At 45.0% G+C, this 22820-nt stretch overlaps 1 protein-coding gene across 1 annotated transcript; it reads right to left on the reverse strand.

Moving 5' to 3' along the window:
• Positions 1–5072: 5072 nt before the first annotated feature.
• LOC147722822 (protein S100-A4-like) lies at positions 5073–13549 on the reverse strand. Its single transcript, XM_086966899.1, has 3 exons — positions 13513–13549; positions 8491–8637; positions 5073–5253 (listed from the first exon to the last, which is right to left on the reverse strand). The coding sequence occupies exons 2-3, from the start codon at positions 8620–8622 to the stop codon at positions 5116–5118; spliced, it is 270 nt and encodes an 89-aa protein (XP_086823025.1). The 5' UTR covers positions 8623–8637; positions 13513–13549; the 3' UTR covers positions 5073–5115.
• Positions 13550–22820: the final 9271 nt, after the last annotated feature.

The following is a 22820-nucleotide window of genomic DNA, read 5'->3' on the forward strand; positions in this document are numbered from 1 at the left end:
CTGTTGAAGTTTACAATAACAGTTACCCCCTTCCAGATTTCTAGAACTGCCTATTTAATCCACTTGGCGTACCATAATAATGCTACGTTCCACAACAGGACCCAGGGGGGTATTGGTGGATAACCAGTGGAGTACTTTGTTCTTGTTGTAATCCTCATTTGTACCTGGAGGAAGAGGCAGGACATTCCCCAAGACCACTACATAAGGTGTGGATTCAGGGAGGGGGGGGGGGGGGTGAACAGGAGGGTGCTGGCAAACCTCCCTTGGCGGCACCACTGGGCCATCCAGCTGGCCTGCAGAAGATTGTAGGTCGCACCAATGCAGGAAAACTGCTAGTGGCCTGCTGACAGTCTGACCACCCCTTAATCAATCTACCTCCCCTTGAGCTAAATGCGCCATATGAGGCTGTGCAGGTTGCTGGTCTCCATGAGACGATAGGGTTTTTAGGTAGGCCCGGGTCAGATTTGGCGACTAATTCTGGGATCTCACTCGAACCCCCGCAGTTTATGAAGGCATCAGTTTGGGCCTCCTTTGCAAGACTTCGATTGCTGTCAACCTCTCCAGAATAGGACTCAGCTTGGTATCCAACAGAGTAGTCATCATATATTTAAAGGCCTTAGTAACCATTGTGTCTAGGTTTGTGGTTTCCGACTTGGGCGCCGAACACTTGGTGGAAGGCTTAGTGACCGGGGTAAGTTTCGGTGTTTTTGCTTCACCCCCTGTGGTTTGGAGTTTCTATTTTCTACTCACCCTGATGTTAGACCCCCCCCCCCCCCGGGCAGTGGGTTAACTAGTCTAGAAGAGTGAATGGGTGGTTGTAAGATTCTGTGTGTTAATACTATCATTCCCGTTCTCTTCTTTCAATTGTTATAAGTGGGGAGAGGGATTCATGCAGGGAAGGGGCTGGAGAGGGAGCTTCATATACAAGTGGTAACCCTTCAGTAATAGAGGAAACTACAGGCAGCCCCTGTCAGCTGTCGGAGCAGGCAGGTAAAGATTCAACCAGAGGCACACTAGATCTAAGTATAGGTGGTTTAAAATAATTTAGAGGGTGATCTGGAAAGACACCTGTTCACCAATTCTATCTGTCAATAACGGCAGCTGCTCTCTGCAGAAAGGAGTCCATTGTGGTAACAGTGGAAGAGGAACTAACCACTCATTTAGCCCCAACAGACCCAGTCTGAACCTTTTGACTCCCCATAGCTTTAGTGGTACCGATACATACAAAAATAAATTGAATAAAATAAATGAAATACATTTAAACTGTGTGGATACAAGTACAGTCGGTACAACGGGGTACCTCTTACATGTGGTATAGGTCCTGTACTAGTCCAGAGAACCTTCCAAACTCTTTAATGGTAGTCATTTGTAAATATAAATTCAGAAAAAGATATTTAAGTTGGCATTTTCTTATGAACATTCAGTGCATGCAGCCTGTTACTGGATCCCATGACTAGGTGAAGTAGGTCTTTGTGTACTGCACTTCCAGTGGGAGCAAAGGAAATGTTTTTTGCAGGATGGGCTTCTCAGTTAACAGGGAGGAGCTGACACTTGCAGACCAGAGGTACTGCCTGAGCTCTCACAAAGGACTGGTCACTAGTCTATTGTGACTCCAGACAAGCTGGGTCTAGGACGGGGACATTCAACACCTTGGGTTGATGTGTAGAAGCTTCTCCAACTTCAAGGTAGGAATTGGGGAATATATTTTGGACCTCAGACCCAAACTCTTCAGAACACTTCTGGACCTGTGGATACTCTGCCTGGAAGAAGGTCTGCTGTTGTGCTAAAAGGACTGCTGCCCTGCTGGGCTGGTCTGTTGCCCTTCTCACCTGGGTGAGAAATACTGACCCTGCATCTGTTGAACCCAGGACCACAGTGTGACTCCAAGGGCTAGTTGACTGGCCTCCTGACCGGAGGTTCAGGGCTAGAATGCTCCCACAACTTTGAATCCAACGCCTGCACTTCCTCTACGATTCTACCCTGCCAAGTAGTGACACCCCAGTCCTAGACTCTTGGAAGTGGTCCTAAGTTACTCTGCCAGCCTCAGTGGATTCAGCAGAACGAGCATTTCTGCTGTGCAACAACCCCAAGCAGAACCAGTGCAAAGTCACTGCTGTATGGATCTTTTCCGTCTAAAAAGGTGCACAGAGCCTGTTGCATCATCAGACCTACCACTTGGTCTGAGACGCAAGCAGACTCAATACTGGACACCCCATAGCAGCTCCTCTGAACCCAGGCATGCCCTGCCCACCCAATTGGGTGATGCATCCTTGACACTGGACTTTGAATCACAAGCCCTCAATGGAATTCTGGATGACCTTGCACCTTAGCCTCTCTGCATCAGAGAGATAGTTTTTACTATGACCCTTGCAACACTCCACAAAGCATGATTTAAGGTACTTTGTTCATTGGCCCCAACTGGGTCCCTGCATCCGGCCCATGCTCCATTGTGGTGGGCCTGAACTTGTCAGAGTCCAGTACAACCAGATATCCACAATTTGGCTTTTTGTGGTGCTATTTAATAGCCAGTCGAACCAATTTGATTTGTTTAATTTATTTAAAAAGTACTATTTTTGGGATCTATTATGGTCAGTTTTCAATGTGTTACTAATTGAAGTGTTGCACAAAAACTTTACAAATTCCCTTCGGGTTAAGCCTGGCTGCTCTGTGCCATCCTACCAGAGGGCCCAGCACAGGATAATTTAGGGTTTCCTTGAGACTTTACTTTGAGAAGAAAAGTGGGTGGTGCTCGAGTAGGTTCTCAGGCACCCCCTCAACCAGTAATCCAATTTCCTACACATACCATTTATTGTAGATTCACATTTCAGGAGTCTACAAGTACCTGAGTGCTGGTGCCAAATGACCAATTAAAACTAGTCAAAATAATTTAGGAAATGTGGTTTAGGAGAGTCTATTTAAAAAGTACAAGTGATTTTGATAAAATAGCTATAGATTTATATAACACCAATAGGGTAGCATGAGAGGTCTTTAGATTTTTCATCTGTTTCTTTACCATGGTTTTAAGCATCTGAAAGTATGCATCTAGGACCTATTTAGAGATTAATTGCCAGTGGATACAGCAGTATTCAAATCTGATGTGAATATGCCACATCGCATGCCATTACAATGCAAGTCGTTACAACAACTAGCGGGGGTGCTGGATGTTGGAACAATATAATTTACTTATCCAACTGCAGTCTGCAACAGCAGGGAAGGTGTTGGATTTTAAATCCAACACCTTCTGCCCCCTACAGAAAGCCAAGACGGCATGATGTGTATTGTTTGCGATGCAACACGGTCATAACCACATTGCAGTGGCATACGATGTGAAGAGGTTTCCCTTCTGATGTGAGAGCAGAATTCGATTTTATCTAGTTAGAATTATACCTTAAACTTATTCGGATGCTATTTATATATTGAATCTGGTTGTAACAAAGAAAAAGGATTGCAATTGAACATTGCATGAGAACATTAAATATGATAAGGGATTTCCTTCAATACACCCCCCATAAAAAAATTTAAAAAAAAGAGAACCTGTACAACTCCTGACGAATCACATGCATGGAGACAGTTCGGATGTTCAGACAAACTAAGACATGGGTTTGAAAGACAGAGGCATGGGGCTCTGTTTTTGGTGTGAGGTTTACAAGACATTTTCCAGAACAAACATGACGTCTGTTGACTACGCATCTAGGCTCAATCACCTTGGTTGAATAGCATGTCAAATTCAAACTGGAGCCTATACCAGAAGCTCCCCAGTGCCAAAGTATATCTGAGAGGAACCATGGGACCAAGTTCCTTACACATACGGTGCTTGATGTGGCGCTAGTTTACAGAGCCTCATATTATTAAGACTTAAAAATGTGGCTATTTGAACACATCAGAACTTGCTACTAATAACCGCAATGTGCACAAGCGATTGGACCCCATCTGGAAACCAGGATTGTTCATTCAACTGAGAATCTGGAGACCGGTTTGAAATGGTTTCAGGGATACACTATTACAGTAGATGCAATTAATTACAAGTTCACTATGGATTCTCCAGATTCATGTGCATGAGCAGATTTACTTTAATTGTGGTGTGCATATAGAATCTCAAACCCCATTGAAGTTCTTAGATTGTGTCAGGAAAAGCAATTGGATGGAATGCTGAATTAAAAAATTCACCCCCAGTCACAGATCTGGGTTAAATCAATTTTTTTGCACGCCAGTTTATACCCAACCATATGCAAATCAGTATGGACCCTGTTCCAAGGGAACAGTCCAGCCTGAACTGCCAGGCCATCCCTGGACCAGAAACAAGCTTCCTGGGACCTGTTTTGGGTAAACATCCTTCAGCCATGATAGTGTCCAGTGGTCACGACATTTCCCTTCCACTTAAGGCAACAAATGCAAAAAAGGGCAACAAATGCTATAAAATACAAATGGCCAGAAGGCTGAATTATTCAAATATTCACCCCAGTCACAGATCTGGGTTAAATCTATATTTTTGCACGCCAGGCCATTATACTTTAGACTTGGATGTAGCTTGTCCTGCGTGGGTAAGGTACCTGGGATTCAAAGAGCTCCTTCAAACAAGAGTCAAGGATTACATTAGATCAAGAGGACATTAAGAGACAGTAGAGGATTCACAAGTGTCTGTAGGGGATACCAGCTTTTGAATGCTTCTGTCAAGCATGTTCCAGAGAGCCAGTTTACGTTTATATTTTTAGCAAATGCAAGATAGGAAATCCAATGGCGCATTTCCTAGTAGGCCTCTTACCAGCCTGGCATGTTGGCGGGGTGAACCTGGTAGAGTGCTGTACACATTGATGATATTTAAGTAAACACTTTATTCAAGGTAAAACGTATGCAGTGAGAACTTATGACTCCTTTGCACTCCATTAGAAGACGGGAAAGTACATGGTGAAGTAATTGACTCCCTACATGTAGCCTTGTATTGCTCCATTTCCCACGCTCAAGTGGGCTTGGAAACTAAAACACACTTCAGTATATCGCCTCCCCTTATCAACCAAGTGATAAACTCACATGCCAAGAGAGACACATTACTGAAAAGACGAACAAACTAGAAATATGTCCCTTATTTTTTATTGACAGGAGAAAATTTGGTTTCGATCATGATTCACATTCCTCCAATAGCATACTCAGAAATGCTAAAAATATGGCAAACTCTTTGAAGGAAACCTTCTTGTCGCCATCCAAGTCCATCATTTTCATCACCTCTTTTGCCATGTCCTCGTCTTTCCCAGAGGCCTGTAGGATGAAGCAATAAAGAGGAGAAAGTTTTATATAATGAATTACAATACGTTCAGAACATTCTACTTCAATCTTCCCTCCCAACACCTCCCTCCAACCCTCAATTATCTGCATTGGTCTGGACACAGATTGGGCACTCAGTACCATCATTAAACAATGTTCATAAGACCATTCTAAAGAAACCGATGTTTCCCAGATATTACTTTGGACTAGATGGGCTAGCCAACAAGAGACATCCATTAGTACTGGTTGCTTAAATCCTATACCATGGCAGGCTCTGTAGCACGTGAGGCGCACACAGCCTTAAAGTAGTAGTTCTTTGGATGTTTAACAAACAAAATGCTTCCCAGGGCAGCAGACCAGCTTCTGGTCTCCAAGAATGCAGTCACCCTAAAGCCCCACCCTTGGGGTTGCTGCATCCGTCACCTGCTGCATTAAGGAAGGACTGTCTCAGTCGAAAGACCAGGGCAGAGAGTGACTATTTACATGGTCATTCTCTAGCATGAGAAAGTTGCGAGACAGCATGCAGGTCAGAAAATTCTATAGTACAGGAACTGCCCATTACGTTTTCTTGCTCTGCAACACCCCTTACAGCATCCATGTGTCCCATGACCTTCATCGAGCAACGGCCCTCAGCCTCAAGCACTGATGAGGCTTACAATCCATAGTATACCTACCTAGAACCACTAGAGCCAACATCCAGTCAGTCCTCCTGCCCTCAATGTAAAAACGTGGATTGAACCTAAAGTCCCATTTGTGACTAGAATTTCATCCTTCTTTTCAGAGATTGACTAAATATGGAACTAGGAGAATTTAGTGTTGTGGATACTGCAAATAATCCAAGAGCTAAAAGGATACCAGGGTTTGGAATTTCAGACTTTGAAACCAACACTGGGGCAATATGGTCATCCTGCCTTCTAATATGTCATCAGAATAACCTGACAACCACTGCCCTCCTCTAAACATAAATAAAAGAAAATGCAGAGGTTTGGAGGGCAGAGTAACAACATGAGACCTGTCTGAAGTACCCCAAAACAGAAGAACAGTCGACTAGTGGTAAACATTTGCTTAGCCATCAGTCATTTTATTTGCGTGCAGCTAAGTTGGTCAGGTACTAAGCCAGTTCCTATACCTCAATCACAGTAGTTTTTGTAAGTTGGCTATTTTTATCTATCAGCATTCATAAGAGTCGTTTCTTTCAGAAGGCTTTAACTAACCTATATTTACCCCTTAATTTGGGGTAGAAAAGTGATCTGTCATGCGGCTCGATGACCCAATCCTACCCATTGTTTCCAGTGAGGCTACTGGAAGGGTGTCATTTGGTGACCGGGCTTACAGTCCCTGTACAATATTAAATGTATTAAGTGTACTCAAGACCCTTCCTAACGTCCTACAAAAAACTAGTATAATCTTAGTCAAACTCTCCCTGCCAAATTTATTTTTAATCCTAAAACGTGGTTAAAATATATACACCACTCTAGACACTCAAAATACACCAAAGTGATGCGTATCTGAAACAAGTAAGGTAGACTGGATGGTTTCCAGATACCATGGCAGAAAGTCCTCTGCCTTCAAGGCTCAGGTGCTAACATTTTGGAACTGTATTTTAAACATCACACCAGTGGTGGCCAGCATGGCAGCGCAGGGCTGGCACGGGTCACAAAATATTTCTTAAATTAAAAGAATTACCTTCCCACCTGGTCCAGAGTCTTGCTCTCATCTTCCAGGAACAGGAAGCACACAGGCTCCCCTGACCAATCAATGCAGCATTGCGATTGGTCTGAGCGCCGAGAAAAAGGGCTCAGCCAGGGGCTGGAAGGGTGAGCATGTTCCATATGCAGGCTTTAATTCAGCTTGCATGGAGAACAGGGAGAGTGCCCATGACCTTTTTTGGGTGGCCCGAGGGCCGACCAAGAATAACTGCACACTTGCAAGGGTTATACCACTACTCCCATGCTCTTCAGCCGGACCCCCTCAGCAAGATGTTGCAGCAGGAGGACTATATAGATTATGGTATCATTTGATTTTTTCCTTTCTTTCCCTGCTTGGAGGCAGTGAAGAGACGCTCCTCTTAGCCGCCACTGCTTCTCAGCTCAAGCTTCCTGTTCGGTTGAAGAGCACATGTGCTTGCCAAGTACCCCTACTGAGGTAATCTTGAAGATTCCCATTTAGGCAGCTGTGCATGCCTTCTGTAAGAGCAAAATATTACATCTAAAAGGAGACCACACATTCTGCACAGATATTCACTTAAGTGAAACGAGATTTTGAGATGCTATTCCTAAAAATAAAAAAAGGCGGGAATATTGCCAAATGTTGAAAGGTAGTGGTGGAAGAGGTGACTTCACTACTAGTGTCTCTATAGTGGTTATCCTGTACTTTGTTCTAAATCCCATCAGCCCTCAAAGCTTTATACTTCCATAGACAATCCATCTCTAAGGAATGGAAAGTACCAATAGAAGATAACCAAACTGGCATTCTATTATAAAGTCAGCACCCAAACAGCCATGAATAGGAACTCAGAAAGCACCTGCTAGGCTGCAAGCTGCGTAGTGAAGGTCCAGGCATACATTGGGCTAATAAGCCCTACAATAAAGGAGAACGCATAACTGGGCAATATGGGCTTATAATGCCATCAAGCAGTTCTGGTGACATGTACAAACACAAGGCTGAAAGTTAGATTTTCATCATTTATAACCGAAACTCCTGTGCCTGTTTTTTTATTCATGTTTGACACTGCAGGCAAGTCTTAAGGTTTTTGGAAATGTGGGTTGTGTTTGGAGATATAATAATATTTGCAACCAAGTCTCATAAATCATATTTTAAAATGCAAACAGAATTGTAAGGCAATTTAAAATGGGCTTCTTCCGTAGTACAGTGACGAGTTTACCAAGACATTAAAATAAGAAAATAAAGTGCAATGCAGTAAAGTTGGTTTGTCATAGTTTCACACACAAGGAAGGATTAATTGGTAAAGGTTTGCATCGAGGATGGGCCTGCAAGGGGGCGCTTGTCCGGTATAGTAATCAATGTTTTAAGAACAGCACTAAGATTATGAAATTACAATATTCCTGCTAACAACATTTGTTTTGGAAAGTTAAATATTCTGCAAATTAAGCACTCCATTATGGGAAGTTTCTCAGCAAGACCGTTTCTGCAAGTTACATTCTTTCAAACCACTGGCAAACATTCAATAGGTATACATTTAAAAATAAACAGATGTTTGGTTGTACTCACAGATAGACTTGGGAACTCTTCCTTCACAAGATTGCTCAACTCCTCCTGGTTCAGCTCTCCAGTCTTGCCATCAGCTCCAGAGTATTTCTTGAATGTCTGGATCATAGCCTCACACAGCTCTTCCAGAGGCATCTTGACTGTTTCAATCTGTAAAGAGAGTACAAAGAAACACTCAGTCTGGTTCAAAGAATTTCCAGCTTCAAAAATGACAGAGTCCCTCACTCTAGCAGGCAGAAACCAGAGGCCAAAAGGTACCAAATTATCTATAGGCTCCCCCAGCCCCTCTGTACTGTTTGTCCAAGCCAGACAGGAGCTCTGTGATACTGCTACAGATGGATCAAATCAGGATTACTCTTCGCCCTTACTGGTCAGTGTCAACAGCATCCCTTTCGTTTGGGTTACCTTATAGTTTTTTATCTGGTTTGAGGCTTCTCAAAAACCTTCCCCTAGACTCAGAAGGGATTTGAGGTACCGACGGACAGAGCGGGGCCTCATTATCCTGAGCGAGCGCCAGGCGAGGTGAGGCCATCTCCTAGCAAAATTGCAGGAGCAGTTGGTCTCAATATACCATGACTTCATCTCCTACCAATTTACCCACACAAGGCTGGTAGGTTACTGTCACTGGCATGGTATGTACACTTATATTTAGACATTCAGATATTTCTTTACTACCACAGTTGCAGTAGTGTTGTATTAGGTCCTGAAGAAAGCCTCCTTCGGCTGAAACATGTCGCCGATTGATTCACCCATGAATGGTAATATATGCTTACATCCATTCAAACTCTGCTTTTAATTTTTTCACCATGGTGACCGTCTGAATAAAGGTTTATTAGGCACCATGCTAGTCAATTTTATCTCACCACTTTCTTAATAGCACATATGCTTTGTACACGGCAACTTTTTTCACTTCCCACAGCCCTTTACACACTGCTACCCAGATATCCATCACTGGTGTACCATACACTGGCTGTTGTACTCACATTCCTCTTAAGGTGAGACACCTAGTGGATACCAGGCTGGTGTTTCTTAATCCCAGATGATGAAGTTCCGCCAATGAGTGGGCTGATGGGTTTACTTTTGCTTTGCTCTCACCCTTACAGTCTATAACTTTCACCTTTTGAGTACACGTTTGACATTTTAGGCCACCACAGACCTTTGCACCCCTTGTATGTGTTTATTAGTTCATTAGGGGTAGGGTGTTGGGTCTTTAATCTCGTATCCCCCATAGACCCTTTCCACCTTTGTTTGTTCCCGCTTCTCAAAAACCGCCAAAATGCAGCGTATTGGCACTACACAAAGCACAAAGTACAAACAAACATTCGGATCCAATCTCATGCACTCTGGCCCGGCTATGGCGAAGATTGCCTTCTGTGCTGTCTTGCTCTCCCATAGTTCTATTTTACTCTCCGGCCATCAGCCATTCTTCATGTTCTCCACTAGAGTGTTAACACATCAACTCCAGGTCAGAGGTCAGTGTACAAGCAGTTCAAGTTAGACCAGATCGGTGGCAGTTATTGGAGCTGCGGTATGCAAGAAAGACCTGAGCCCCTTCATCCTGATGGGGCTAAAGCTTGGCATTTAGAGTGGTTGCTATAGAGACTGCGGTTCTCACCTTTACTTGGTGCTTTGATAGCCGCAGTAGGGAGAGCAGGCACTGATCGGTGTGTCCAGTGCAGTCAAAATGCCGATCAGCAAGTTATGAAGTCGTCAATGCCAAATTTGAGCCAGTGGGGCCCACCAGCAGGGCTGGGGTGAACATACCGGGGGTTTGACTGGAAGTGCGAGCTGGTTTTGTTCGGGGGGAGGGGGGTTGGAGGGAAACTTACTATTCAAAGCACCAGTTTTCAGCCACAATAATTGTCACTCTGGTGAATGATATCGATATCCCTTCTGGACAGGGATCGTAGTTATAGACTTGTTTAAAGTAGCGCAAAAAACAGGTACCATGCAGATATCAGCACTTGATGTGGATAGCTCAGCGAGTTACTGCTTTTCTCAAACTTACTTGCAGTTACCAAGTTACAATCGTAGTTAGCAGAGGGGCCCAACTGACAAAGCTGCATGATACAGTTTAGAAAGTGGTGTTTTTTTCCCCACGGTCTTTCATTATTAAATCTTTAAAAAGTCTTTGTTTAGGTAGAGGTAGAAAAAATTGTTAGTAAAGCCAACCCTAATCACGGTTAGGTTTTGAACCCAGAGTTTGTGCTTCTCCAGACCAAGTACTTAAAAATGCCTACCAGTGTGGACGACATTAAAATCCTACACATTGTAGTCACATTTGTCTCATGTAAGATTTTCTATACACCGAATAACTGATCCCACCAATTTTCTCTGCATGTTGTAACCTGCTCCAACACCCTACACTGGTATGAAAGGTGCTATAAACCAAATTAAACAGAAGAGAAAGGGACTACGGAGCGATGAGGAGCACTTTCAGAGTGACAGTGAGGTAGTCTGTGGAGTAGGAGACCATTAGGGAGTCCAAAACAATTTTGTCTAACTGAGCGCCACCAGCGCTAAAGCTGTCTCTGCCACTTATTGGGTAGAAAGATGCCAACATCCATTTAAATGATCTTTCCTTTTGCTCCGCTTCTTTGCTGTGCTTAAGAGTGTGTGAGCACTTATGTTTTATACAAATTCATGTTTTATGCTAGACATTTTATTTTTTGTGTTTACCGTTAGAATGTCTGTGGGTCAGACTGCCTACTTTGGTGCACTGCAAGGTCATCATTTACTGTGCTTTAAAAGCTAATTCAACAGAATAGATCAAAAGTGTTGATCAATGCACCATTATTTCCCTAGTTGTCTTGGGGGAACAATCCCCCCCAAAAAGCTCACCTTTTAGTGGTCAGGCTTACTATCCATGCATTGTTTGGGCCAATGGACGGACAGTGAGGGGGCACCTGCAAAGTGCATGGATGGGCCCCCCTACATGGCCCACCACTTTTGCTGAGGGGCCCTGTGGAGCTAGTCTCCTACCCCATCCCACCAGGCAGCAGCTTCTAGTACACCACAGGCTTAGGCTGAAATGTGCCAGGGCTACTTTAGGTTCCTGGTCCGACCCTACCTACCAGCAGCCTTTTTGGAGACTATGCCATGTATATTCTCCGACTATGAACCAGTTCAAGATAGAAAAAAATGCATTGGCAATTAGGTCTCGTCTCTAGGACCAGTGGGCTTTGCCAATGGTTTTTAAGCACGCTACTGATCTGTTTGAAGAAAGGTGTAAATCCAAGACTTCCATTTAGATGCCTAAGGCGGGGGTTCACTCAGACTAGTGCCACCCCGCAGCTTCTCAAAACGGACTGTAGCCCCTTTTTTCTAAGAATTATTGTCTCGCACGCGAGATGCATGTGCTAGGGTATGCTCTAGCCCAAAAAGGAGAATAGGAAGGTAAATGTAAGAAAATAGTGTCTAGAGTGAGCCAAAGAGGCGAGCTGTGCGTGATGGTGGATTAGAAACACAAGGTAAAAATAAAGACTAGACATCCTTGGTTTTTAGCAACCCTGAAATTAGGCAGTGGAGTTCTGAGAAAAACTGGGGCCCCACAACATATTCTTTTAAGAATAAAGCACAGAGTCGTCTTCAGCTCAAAGTCGTTCGTTTTGTGACACAGATATCATTAGAAAACACTTGGTTTAAAGACAGTTTTGCTGTTCCGTTTTAGCCAAATACACTACAGGAGTGAGTTGTTCCTATGGCTTTCCCAAGCTGCTCATAAGGTTTCCCTCTTTGCATTCTGAGACAAGTAGACTTGTTTCTTCAGTCATTAAACCCAGCTTACAGGACAGAAATGCTAGTTTGACTGGAACAGCACGACATGCACCCGTAGAATTTAGCAATTATATGCAATATTGAATGGAGTATATTAGCTTTATCAAATTACGGACCGGAGAGACCTTAAATTGCATCCATGCTGGCCTGCCAAGTGGTCCACTTTAGTTGCATTGTAAGCTACACTCAGTCGTAGTCATTTCAGAGCCGTCACGCTTTCTGGTGCACGCATAGTCAGCTGCCCCAACTCAGGTTGTCTGCATCTGGGACTTGTAAATATGCTTTTTTCTTCTCTATCGAATACGCAACTCAACAAGCCGCAGAATACAAAGGGTGCAGGACTTTTAGGGTCCAGTCAAACAGATCAGGGAGCGTTCCAATTCAGCCAGTCTTACGAGCTCTCGCATTATTCGGGTCAATGCGCGAGTAGCACGTTCAGGCCTAGCCTCCTCTGCATTATGAAGCTTGCGAGGTTTCTCACAGCCCCAGAGAATAGGTACACCGGAATACCAAAATGTAGAATAAGTAAGTGGACTAGACAGCATACGATACAGCTTCGACGTGGAACATTCAAAAGCTCTCCATTCGGTCCATACTGGTTTATATTACAAAACTACAAGCCCCAGAATGCTCTAAAACACCACAACGGGCTGATGCACAGGAGACAAGTAGTAACTTCCCCAAGCATGGCCATTCTCTCACTGGCGTCAATCAAGTGCTTGGTCTTTACATATACAAACAACTTTTCATTTAATTTGAATACAAACGATTACCTGCCCATCTCAAGACCGCTCTAGTCCTAGCGAGGAAAGCTGCGACTATTCACAGTAGGACAGAGTCTCCCATACCAGGCTCGTCTTCGCATTCAGGAGGGCTACAGCCATGTGTGTCTCATAAAACCAGGACCACAACCCCCAAAAGTCCAAGAGACGAGCCCTGGACTGAAGCAACTGATCACCCGTAGGCCCGGTACACTCGAAAGTTAAGAGACATTCATCGGTGGGGCTTACTGGAGAGTTAATGTTATCGTTATCGTTAAAGCACTCGTTAAGGCCCCGAGAATCGCATTGTAGTCTCCCAGAACAGACCATAAACCACCATACCGCGGGGAATCGCGTTATTATCACCCAGATCAAGCCACAGACTGCGGCTTGTCACGCAGGTGTACCCCAAAACAGACCACAGGAAAAAGAGCTGTTGTCACCCAGAACAGACCACAAGCACCCCGTATACCAACCAACACCTTACCGCACGCGTCGAATCACAAGCAGTGAGCGTAGCAGGGCCTGGAGGAGGAATCTTAGTAGACGTGCGCTCTCATAGGCCTTTTAAAGGCCCTCCAGCCCCTCCCCTTTACTCCAGGTGCGGGCCGCTCACGGGCTGCATCAAACACAAGGTCGGGCTCACTTATAGGGCAGTCAGACAGCGCTCGACGGGCTTATCTGACAGGTCAGTGTGTTGTCGTTTTTAGGGCGGTTATTGGTCTGTATAATGATCTGCTGGGCCTTTTTTTGCTGTTCACTACCCCCCACATTGTCTGCAGGAACATCAAATCCATGCAGTATTCCCTACATTGCAACACACTTACACAACGTGTCTTTTTATACATTCAGAACTGCCCCAATTTGCACATATGGGCCACTTTTTTACCTACCTAGTTCTCAAATCTGGGGCACTTTTATTTTGGTGCCCGGACCTATTTTATATCTCAGTCCTATCCTGTTCAACCTCAAAGGGTTTGAAGCTTCCCAAGCCCTGGTTGACGCCTACTCAGAGGTTTTCAGCTTTTGTTTTTCCAGAAAGGACTTTGATGTCACTAAAGTCCATAATTAAAGATAGTTTTTTCCCTCTGGGGTTTTAGACGTACCCAGATTCTCATAGAAACCACAGCCTTGGAAGCATCGCTTTCATCGACGTTTTCTCCCTTTGTTTGTCGCAAGAGTATGCATGTTTTGTCTGTCATCCCTCTCCTTGACACAAGAAGGAGGATTTTCAGAGCTCTCCAGTTCCCGTTTCCATGCGTAACTCACCCAGTTCATGTTTGTACTGTGCATTATGGGATTTGTAGTCCCCTTTCATCCCATCACAGTAGAGAGTCTACAAATCTCAGAGTGCAAAGAATAGTCCTGGACTGGATGAGCCACTGACTATGGACCTGGGAAACTTGGGAGCTCCGGGATTTCTTATCCACGCCTTAAAACACAAACAGGAGAAATTGGTTGTCCTTGGAAACGTTTTGTTGTGTTTTTTTTTACCAAATTCATCTCATGGATGCTTGCTAAAGAAATGCATTTCCTTATGACGTTGTGGGAGTAACTAAACCCTCTATAAGGCAGGTATGGATACATTTTATGAAGCACATACTCCGGACTGAACGGTTTCCAGGCACTTGAGAGAACATTGGTTGTTTGTTAAAAATTAATGTTGTATACTTGTAAAGCGCACAGCTGCCCGCACTGCAGGCGTCCCGGCGCTGTATACCGCTGGGGAACCCGTCCTGGCTTTCCCTGTGAGATGGTCCCTTCTGGGCACCCCCAAGGTGAGACCAGGCATCCCCTGCGTTGAAGGGGCCGTTGTGAAGATTAAGCAAGCTATTGCCCAGAGTTGCAGAGTGGAGCCCAAGGTTAGAGTAGGCGCTGAGGCGAGAATTATCAGGCCCGCGGACATTTTTGACCCAAGACCCTGCCGCGTCGGGAATCGAACCCTGGTCCCAGGCCGATCTCAGGTTCCAGGTCTGCCGCCTCTAACCATTGAGCCACACTTCTCCGTATATCTGGATTCCGTGTAAAGGCAGCACCGGATCCTTCCTCGACATAAATATCAGCTTCTCACTCTACCCAACACAGACCACCGAGGTCCGCAGTAAGTTTTGGAGTCCAGACCCCATAGCCATTAAGCACTTGACCTCCACCGAGAAGGCTACCAGGGTGGAAGTGTTGAATCAATTGTTTTGTCAGAGATCTGAGATGGTGCCACGTCAGGTGTGAGATGAGCTGTCAGTTGCTAAAAAGAGGCCCCACTGTCAAAGCAGGAAGCCCCTTTGAGGCACTAGCTGATAATCAAGGCAATGCCACTGGACGACCAAGGAAACCATCATCTCTCGTAGCAGCCAGACATTCCCTTAAGAGCCAGTGTGAAATTCCAACTTTAGACGTCAGCCAGAGTCTTAATGGGTTTATTGAGAAAAAGAACAATGGGTAATCTGTGAATCATAAGTTAAATCAGCCAGAGTTTACCTGTGAGTTTAGTCTGATTAGTTTATTTTATGCTAAGGTTTATCGTTCTTTTGTTTTAAGTACAAAAAAGTTTTTTTCCAGAATTCCCTCTCAGTTCTCAAAAGTATCGTTTTGTAGTTCCTGTGGAAACTAAGGCTGGATGTTGTTCAATGTTTTCCACTGGCCTTCAGGACTGATTTTGTCCTTCAGGTAGAACATACAAGAACATGGTAAGTAGTCATATGTGTTTAATATCGTATTCACCCCTTTTTAGGCCTCGCCTGCACAGCGCTTGCACTGTGCTCCTGAAATCTATTGTTTTTAATATGAATCTTAAAAGAGACATACATCCCCTTCCTTTCCTGGATTTTCACTGGTGCCTGTGCTTGTCACTTTATTTTACTCCAATTTCCATTGGCTGTATCATATTTTCCTGCATTTACCAGTGCTTGTTTCTCGTCTGTTCTTCGTATTAGTTTCCTGTCACCGAAATACTGCTAAAATCCGCATTGGTGGAACTATTTTTTCCATAAAATTTTGCATCTTAATGCTTTGTCGCCTTTCAGCAGATTTATATAGTGCAATGTATGACCTGGAGAAATTAAGTGATTTGCCCAGAATCACAGGATGTTGCGTCACTGAGACTCGATCCCGGATCCCTGGCCATTGCACCAAATCCTCTCAGCTCCCACGATACTTTCTTGCTGAGTGGTTGTTCATTCTTTTACTTATCCAGTTCATTTGAGTGTTCCGCTAAATTTGTAGGGTTTTTCTAGGGAGCCCGCACATTTGCGTGCCGGCTGATAAAGGGGCGCAAGTGGATAGTTTGATGTACCGTTTGGTGTGAAATAGATTAGTGCACACTATGTACTGTCCATGTGTTCATGCCAGCTCACCTTCCAGTCCCTGTGCCCCTCCCTTTTCACCAACATGCTTCTGGCATGCTAAGCCTTTAACACTCCACTGCCAGCAACAGCACAGCGGAAAACAAAGAAAATACACTGCCAGCCTCGGGCTATGAAGATATGTTTGCACAGGGCCGGAGTTGGGCATGGGCATTATGGGCAGCTGCCCAGGGCCTTGCTCTCTGCCCACTAGCTTTGGGCCCTGCCCCAGTGCAAGACACCAACAATCCTCCTGTGCCGTTGCCTATCCCATTGAAGAAAGGTGTCTGTTTGCAATTGGGCTTACAGGAGGCGGTCCCCTCCCTGGGCCTCTCAAGGAGGGTTTGGGGAGGCCTAGGGGAGGGGGACACTTCGATTTGTGCCAGTTGCAAGGAGGCCTTATTGCAGGTTTGTCCTGCAATTAGACCTGCTGCCTGCCTGCCCATTGAGAGACACTGCAGGACACCCGTTGTCAGCACTTTACAGTTTGCACTGTTTTAACTCTCAGCCCCCAAGCTATTCTCACACCTTCAGCCCGATATGAGCTGTGAAAGAGGTGCTTGAAGGTGGCAGGTAGTGGAGCTGTGGCCCATGAGGAGTCTGCACAAAGCAGCTTCCGGAGCCCTGAAGGTGTCACTTATGTATATTAGAGGGCCCTCGCACATTCCACTTCACCCGGGGCCCCAAAAATCCTAGAACCGGCCCTGTGTGTGCAAGTGTAATAAGTGGGGTATGCAGAGGGGTAATCACTAGCTGGGAATAGCCCTGGCCTGTGCCGACGCTCCTATTGCATGTACTCAGTGCTCTGTGTCTGCCTGAATCTTGCCAGTCAAGCCGCACTTTATTAAAACTCCATTTCCGTACTCTGGGCCCGTCCCGCACTTCCAAGGTAACCACAGCTGCTCTCCGTGTCTGTAGGGTTGGATTGGTAAAGCAGGCACTCAGGAAATGGCAGAAGGACCGGTAGCCGAGTTCTAGCTGTGGCATGCTTTTTTTGGGCATCCTGGGGGCTGTTTGTGCTGTTAGGATGCGGCCAGTGGTCCAATAGATGCCTCAGTGGCCTTACTAGAGGCAGATGGGTGGAGGTATCCCTCCCTTTCTCTTGCTTGGCTGGTCCATTAATGTATGCTGATTGAGCTGGGGCGGGGGCCTGAGCAGAAGTAGTCTCACTTGCATTCATGTGTGGCTCAGCAGTGTAAACTAATCTGTGCATTTTTTATCCAAGTGAAGTTAATAAAACATGCCCCCAACCCCTTTTTTTTCAGAAAACTTCGCTGAAGCAGTATTTTGCGGAAAGGTAATACGCAAATGTAGACCACTCATTTGTGGTGTGCCGGGGCCGATTTTTTATCACAATTCAACACTGTTTTTCTGTTCCCAATATCCTCCTGACTTCCAGACATTCTCTCCTCTCTTTCTTCTCTTGGCATGAGCTTGGGATTCTCTTTTTCCCCGTCTTTTCATCCTCGAGGCCCACTTCCTTCTTTCTTCTGCTCCTCACACTTTACGTCTTTCTTCCTTTTCCAGTTGACCTGCTGTCTATTCCAGGGTCATGCTGTCTGACGATCCCTTGCTCACTCTGCCACTGGATTCAAGATAGCCTGGCTGATGAGGGTTATTATCCCCAAACCAGTCCCAGGATGCATGTTTCCGGTCTAGGGAAGACATTGCTGGGCAATTTGGGCTCGACTGTTCCCATGAGGCACAGGGTCAGACTGATTTGCATATGGCCATGTCTGAATTGGGGTGGTGGAGTGAGCTAAAGAATGATGATGGATTAAACCCAGATCAGTTGACTGTGGTTGAGTGTTTGATTTGCTCAAAAGCTCCGTCCATCATCCCCTTTGGTATCGCTTTGTTCGCCCTAAGTTTGCAGGGTATGCCCAGACGTGAGTCCCTTGCTCACTCTGCCACTCGATTCAAAATAGCCTGCTAATGAGGGGTTTGAACCCGAAACCGGTCCCAGGATGCTTGTTTCCGTTCCAGGGAAGACATTGTTGGGCAGTTTGGGCTGGACTGTTCCCATGAGGCACAGGGTCAGACTGATTTGCATATGACCATGTCTGAACTGGGGTATTGAAGTGAGCTAAACAATGACGATGGATTACACCCAGATCAGTTGACTGGGGTGAGTGTTTGATTTGCTCAAACGCTCTGTCCATCATCCCCTTTGGTATCGCTTTGTTCGCCCTAAGTTGGCAGGGTATGCCCAGACGTGGGTCCCTTGCTCACTCTGCCACTGGATTCAAGATAACCTGGCTGATGAGAGTTATGAACCCGAAACCGGTCCCAGGATGCTTGTTTCCGGTCCAGGGAAGACATGGCTTGTCAGTTCAGGCTGGACTGTTCCCATGAGGCACAGGGTCAGACTGATTTGCATATGGCCATATCTGAACTGGGGTGGTGGAGTGAGCTAATGAATGATGATGGATTGAACCTAGATCAGTTGATCAGTTGACTGGGCGCGATTGTTTGTTTTGCTCAAACACTCTGTCCATCATCCCCTTTGGTATCGCTTTGATCGCCCTAAGTTTGCAGGGTATGCCCAGACGTGGGTCCCTTGCTCACTCTGCCACTGGATTCAAAATAGCCTGCTGATAAGGGTTATGAACCCAAAACTGGTCTCAGGATGCTTGTTTCCGGTCCAGGGAAGACATGGCTTGTCAGTTCGGGCTGGACTTTTCCTATGAGGCACAGGGTCAGACTGATTTGCATATGGCCATGTCTGAACTGGGTTGGTGAAGTGAACTAAAGAATGCTGATGGATTACACCCAGATCAGTTGACTGGGGTTGAGTGTTTGATTTGCTCAAACGCTCCGTCCATCATCCCCTTTGGTATTGCTTTGTTCACCCTAAGTCGGCATGGTATGCCCAGACGTGGATCCCTTGCTCACTGTGCCACTGGATTCAAGATAGCATGGCTAATGAGGGTAATGAACCCGAAACCGGTCCCAGGATGCTTGTTTCTGGTCCAGGGAAGACATGGCTTGTCAGTTCGGGGTGGACTTTTCCTATGAGGCACGGGGTCAGACTGATTTGCATATGGCCATGTCTGAACTGGGGCAGTGGAGTGAGCTAAAGAATGATGATGGATTACACCCAGATCAGTTGACTGGGGTGAGTGTTTGATTTTCTCAAACGCTCTGTCCATCCTCCCCTTTTGTATCGCTTTGTTTGCCCTAAATTGGCAGGGTATGCCCAGACGTGGGTCCCTTGCTCACTCTGCCACTGGATTCAAGATAGCCTGGCTGATGAGTTTTGAACCCGAAACCGGTCCCAGGATGCTTTTTTCCGGTCCAGGGAAGACATGGCTTGTCAGTTCGGGCTGGACTGTTCCTATGAGGCACAGGGTCAGATTGATTTGCATATGGCCATGTCTGAACTGGGGTGGTGAAGTGAGCTAAAGAAGGATGATGGATTACACCTAGATCAGTTGACTGAGGTTGAGTGTTTGATTTGCTCAAACGCTCCGTTCATCATCCCTTTTGGTACTGCTTTGTTCACCCTAATTTGGCAGGGTATGCCCGGACGTGGATCCCTTGCTCACTCTGCCACTGATTTCAAGATAGCCTGGCTGATGAGGGTTATGAACCTGAAACCGGTCCCAGGATGCTTGTTTCCGGTCCAGGGAAGACATGGCTTGGCAGTTTGGGCTGGACTGTTCCCATGAGGCACAGGGTCAGGCTGATTTGCATATGGCCAAGTCTGAACTGGGGCGGTGGAGTGAGCTAAAGAATAATGATGGATTAGACCCAGATCAGTTGAATGGGGGTGTGTGTTTTATTTGCTCAAACGCTCCATTCATCATCCCCTTTGGTATCGCATTGTTCACCCGAAGTTGTCAGGGTATGCCCAGACGTGGGTGCCTTGCTCACTCTGCCACTGGATTCAAGATATCCTGGCTTTTGAAGGTTATAAACCCCAAACCGGTCCCAGGATGCTTGTTTCCGGTCCAGGAAAGACATGGCTTGGCAGTTCGGGCTGGACTGCCCCCTTGAGGCACAGGGTCAGACTGATTTGCATATTGCCATGTCTAAACTGGGGTGGTGGAGTGAGCTAAAGAATGATGATGGATTAAACCGAGATCAATTGACTGGGGGATGCATTTCGGTCTGTGTCCTTCTTCAGGGAATCCAATCTCATATAAAGCAATACACACACAATAGAATGCACACAAAAATATCAACCTGGGTGCTGTTTACAAAATGAAAATAAAAAATTAAAAACTATACCAAACATCTATGGCTAGGTGTTTTTTGTCAAATAATCCCTTTGCTCAGATTTCATTTTTGACCAGTGCGGGCTTTAGTGTTTGTTGTGTCAAAAATGTTTTGTTTTGTATTGCCTAATATGTCTGCCATTTTTCTCCTATCAGCGCACTTTTTTGTTGCTTTTGAGAGATGTCTAGATAAAAACGTACATTAGCCATGCAGCCTTTGTTGCCTAGGTATGATAGAGCATGTGAAGCTACTGTTCCACTTAGCTTTGATTTTGATTTGATAAAGCTTTATTCAAGATATATATACTCATAAAAGCACAAACAAATATTTGACACATTAAAAACATAATTTCATACATATAAATATAATAAAACAATTGTGCAGCTTCATCAAATGGAGGAATTAATACAAAAACATTTTTGAACAATGTCAAGTTACATGAAAAGATATAACCCTCCGCCTAATTGACCACGCCCACCCTAGATATTTTGCTGTTCCCAGGACAGTCGGCATGTATGTAGATGTGCAGATAATTCTTAACCCTTCCACACCACTAGATGTCCCGAGAGTTCGACAAACAGGGGCCAACCATACTCTCCTTGGATTAGCATATGCCGTGCACAGGAATAAAAAGTGGACAATACTTTCATTGCTTGCACCGCACATTGGGCAGGATGAAATATTGGAGCTCTGCCATCTGCCCGTCAGGGATCTCAGGGGAAGGGATCCGGACCTTAACTGAAAAAATAACTTCCTGTCCATGGGGACAGTAATACCATCCCAATATTGTTCTAGCACAGGAGTCATTTTAAATTCCAGGAATCTACCCCCATTGTATCGGGTTTTGTATTTCTCCAGAGTCTACCATCTATGTAGTCCCAATACAGGGACTAAATATTATTTTTACTTGGAAATACTTCCTCAGATGGATAACTCCAGAGTTTAGAAAGGCCAAGTTCACCCAGAGCAACCCTGAGTTTCTTTAACCAAGGTATTTTATGGAAGGTATCTGCTTTTATTAAAGCTAGGAACCCATCGGCATAATGCCGGATCTCAGGGATGGTCCAAAGGCGTCTCCAATAGAGAATAGGCCTTAATCGAGCACGTTCACTAACCGATCTCCTCCCCAGGTCAAGGCCAAGCGGGATTAATGGTGCACTCTGTGGGAGCCCCGTAATTCCCTTAAAACGTCCACTTAGCAACCAGTAGCCTTCCCCTGTAATGTAGGGGAAAGGTTACCCAACTACACAGGGCCATACTTTTTGGGATTTGCTCCTCCTCGCCGTGGCTACCATGCCCCGGCCTGTATGGTTTATGTGTTGTTGAGCATGGGACCATCTCCATAAATATTCATATAAATTTTTCTGCTGCAATGCCAGGACATATGCACATTAGCTAGTGTACAGTGCTATGAGCTGTTTAGTTGTTCAATTTTAAAGGCACAACGCAGCATCTGTCTCTGATCGACAGGATCTCACGGCAGATGTTGATTTCTTTCATTTCACTCAGCGCCACACAATTTTAACTTCACACATTTCCATTCCACACCACATATTTTGACAACAAACCACATAATTCAACTCAACAGCACAATTATTCAACACATCACATACATCCAATCTACACCATAGAATTCCAAATCATGCTACAAAATTCAACAGTGCACCACATATTTAAACCCCACTACATACCACTCCGCAACACAAAATTCCAATCCACATAATTACATTTCATGACACATAATCCCACGCCACATAATTCCAGTACACTCAATACCACATAGTTGCTAACCACATATTTCCACTGCACACAATGCCACATAACTTCACTCAACACCGCACAATTCCACAACAAACAATTCCAATCCAACCCACAGAATTCTACCTCACACCACATACCCTCACTCCACTCCATAACACATAGCTAAAAGACATTGTCATTGACAATGCCAATAGCCCCCGGATTGCCACAACCTATTGGCTTTGCACCTGGATAGCACCTGCTTCAAATCTATGGTATTTTGCATGTACAAAAGCCCACTTTTGCACATATTTCCTGATTGCAAATGCTTTGTACAAACAAATAGAATTCTCCAAAAAGAATCCTTAATATATACAGATTCTTAATTTGTCTGTTCTTTGTGCAAAATTAAGAAATAAGACCTTAAACCACTTTTGTACATTTCAAATGGCATATCTAGCGGTTGCAAAGCCACTTGCACCCATTTAACGACTTT

This window comes from Lissotriton vulgaris, chromosome 4_1, assembly GCF_964263255.1.
Source record: "Lissotriton vulgaris chromosome 4_1, aLisVul1.2, whole genome shotgun sequence".
Lineage (NCBI taxonomy): Eukaryota > Metazoa > Chordata > Amphibia > Caudata > Salamandridae > Lissotriton > Lissotriton vulgaris.

Bases quoted from the DNA above. Each gene is read 5' to 3' on its own strand.
- LOC147722822 (XM_086966899.1), bottom strand. From the start codon at position 8,622: ATGCCTCTGGAAGAGCTGTGTGAGGCTATGATCCAGACATTCAAGAAA. The intron at 5,254-8,490 runs GTGAGTACAACC...TTCATCCTACAG, and splicing joins AAGAGTTCCCAAGTCTATCT to GCCTCTGGGAAAGACGAGGA.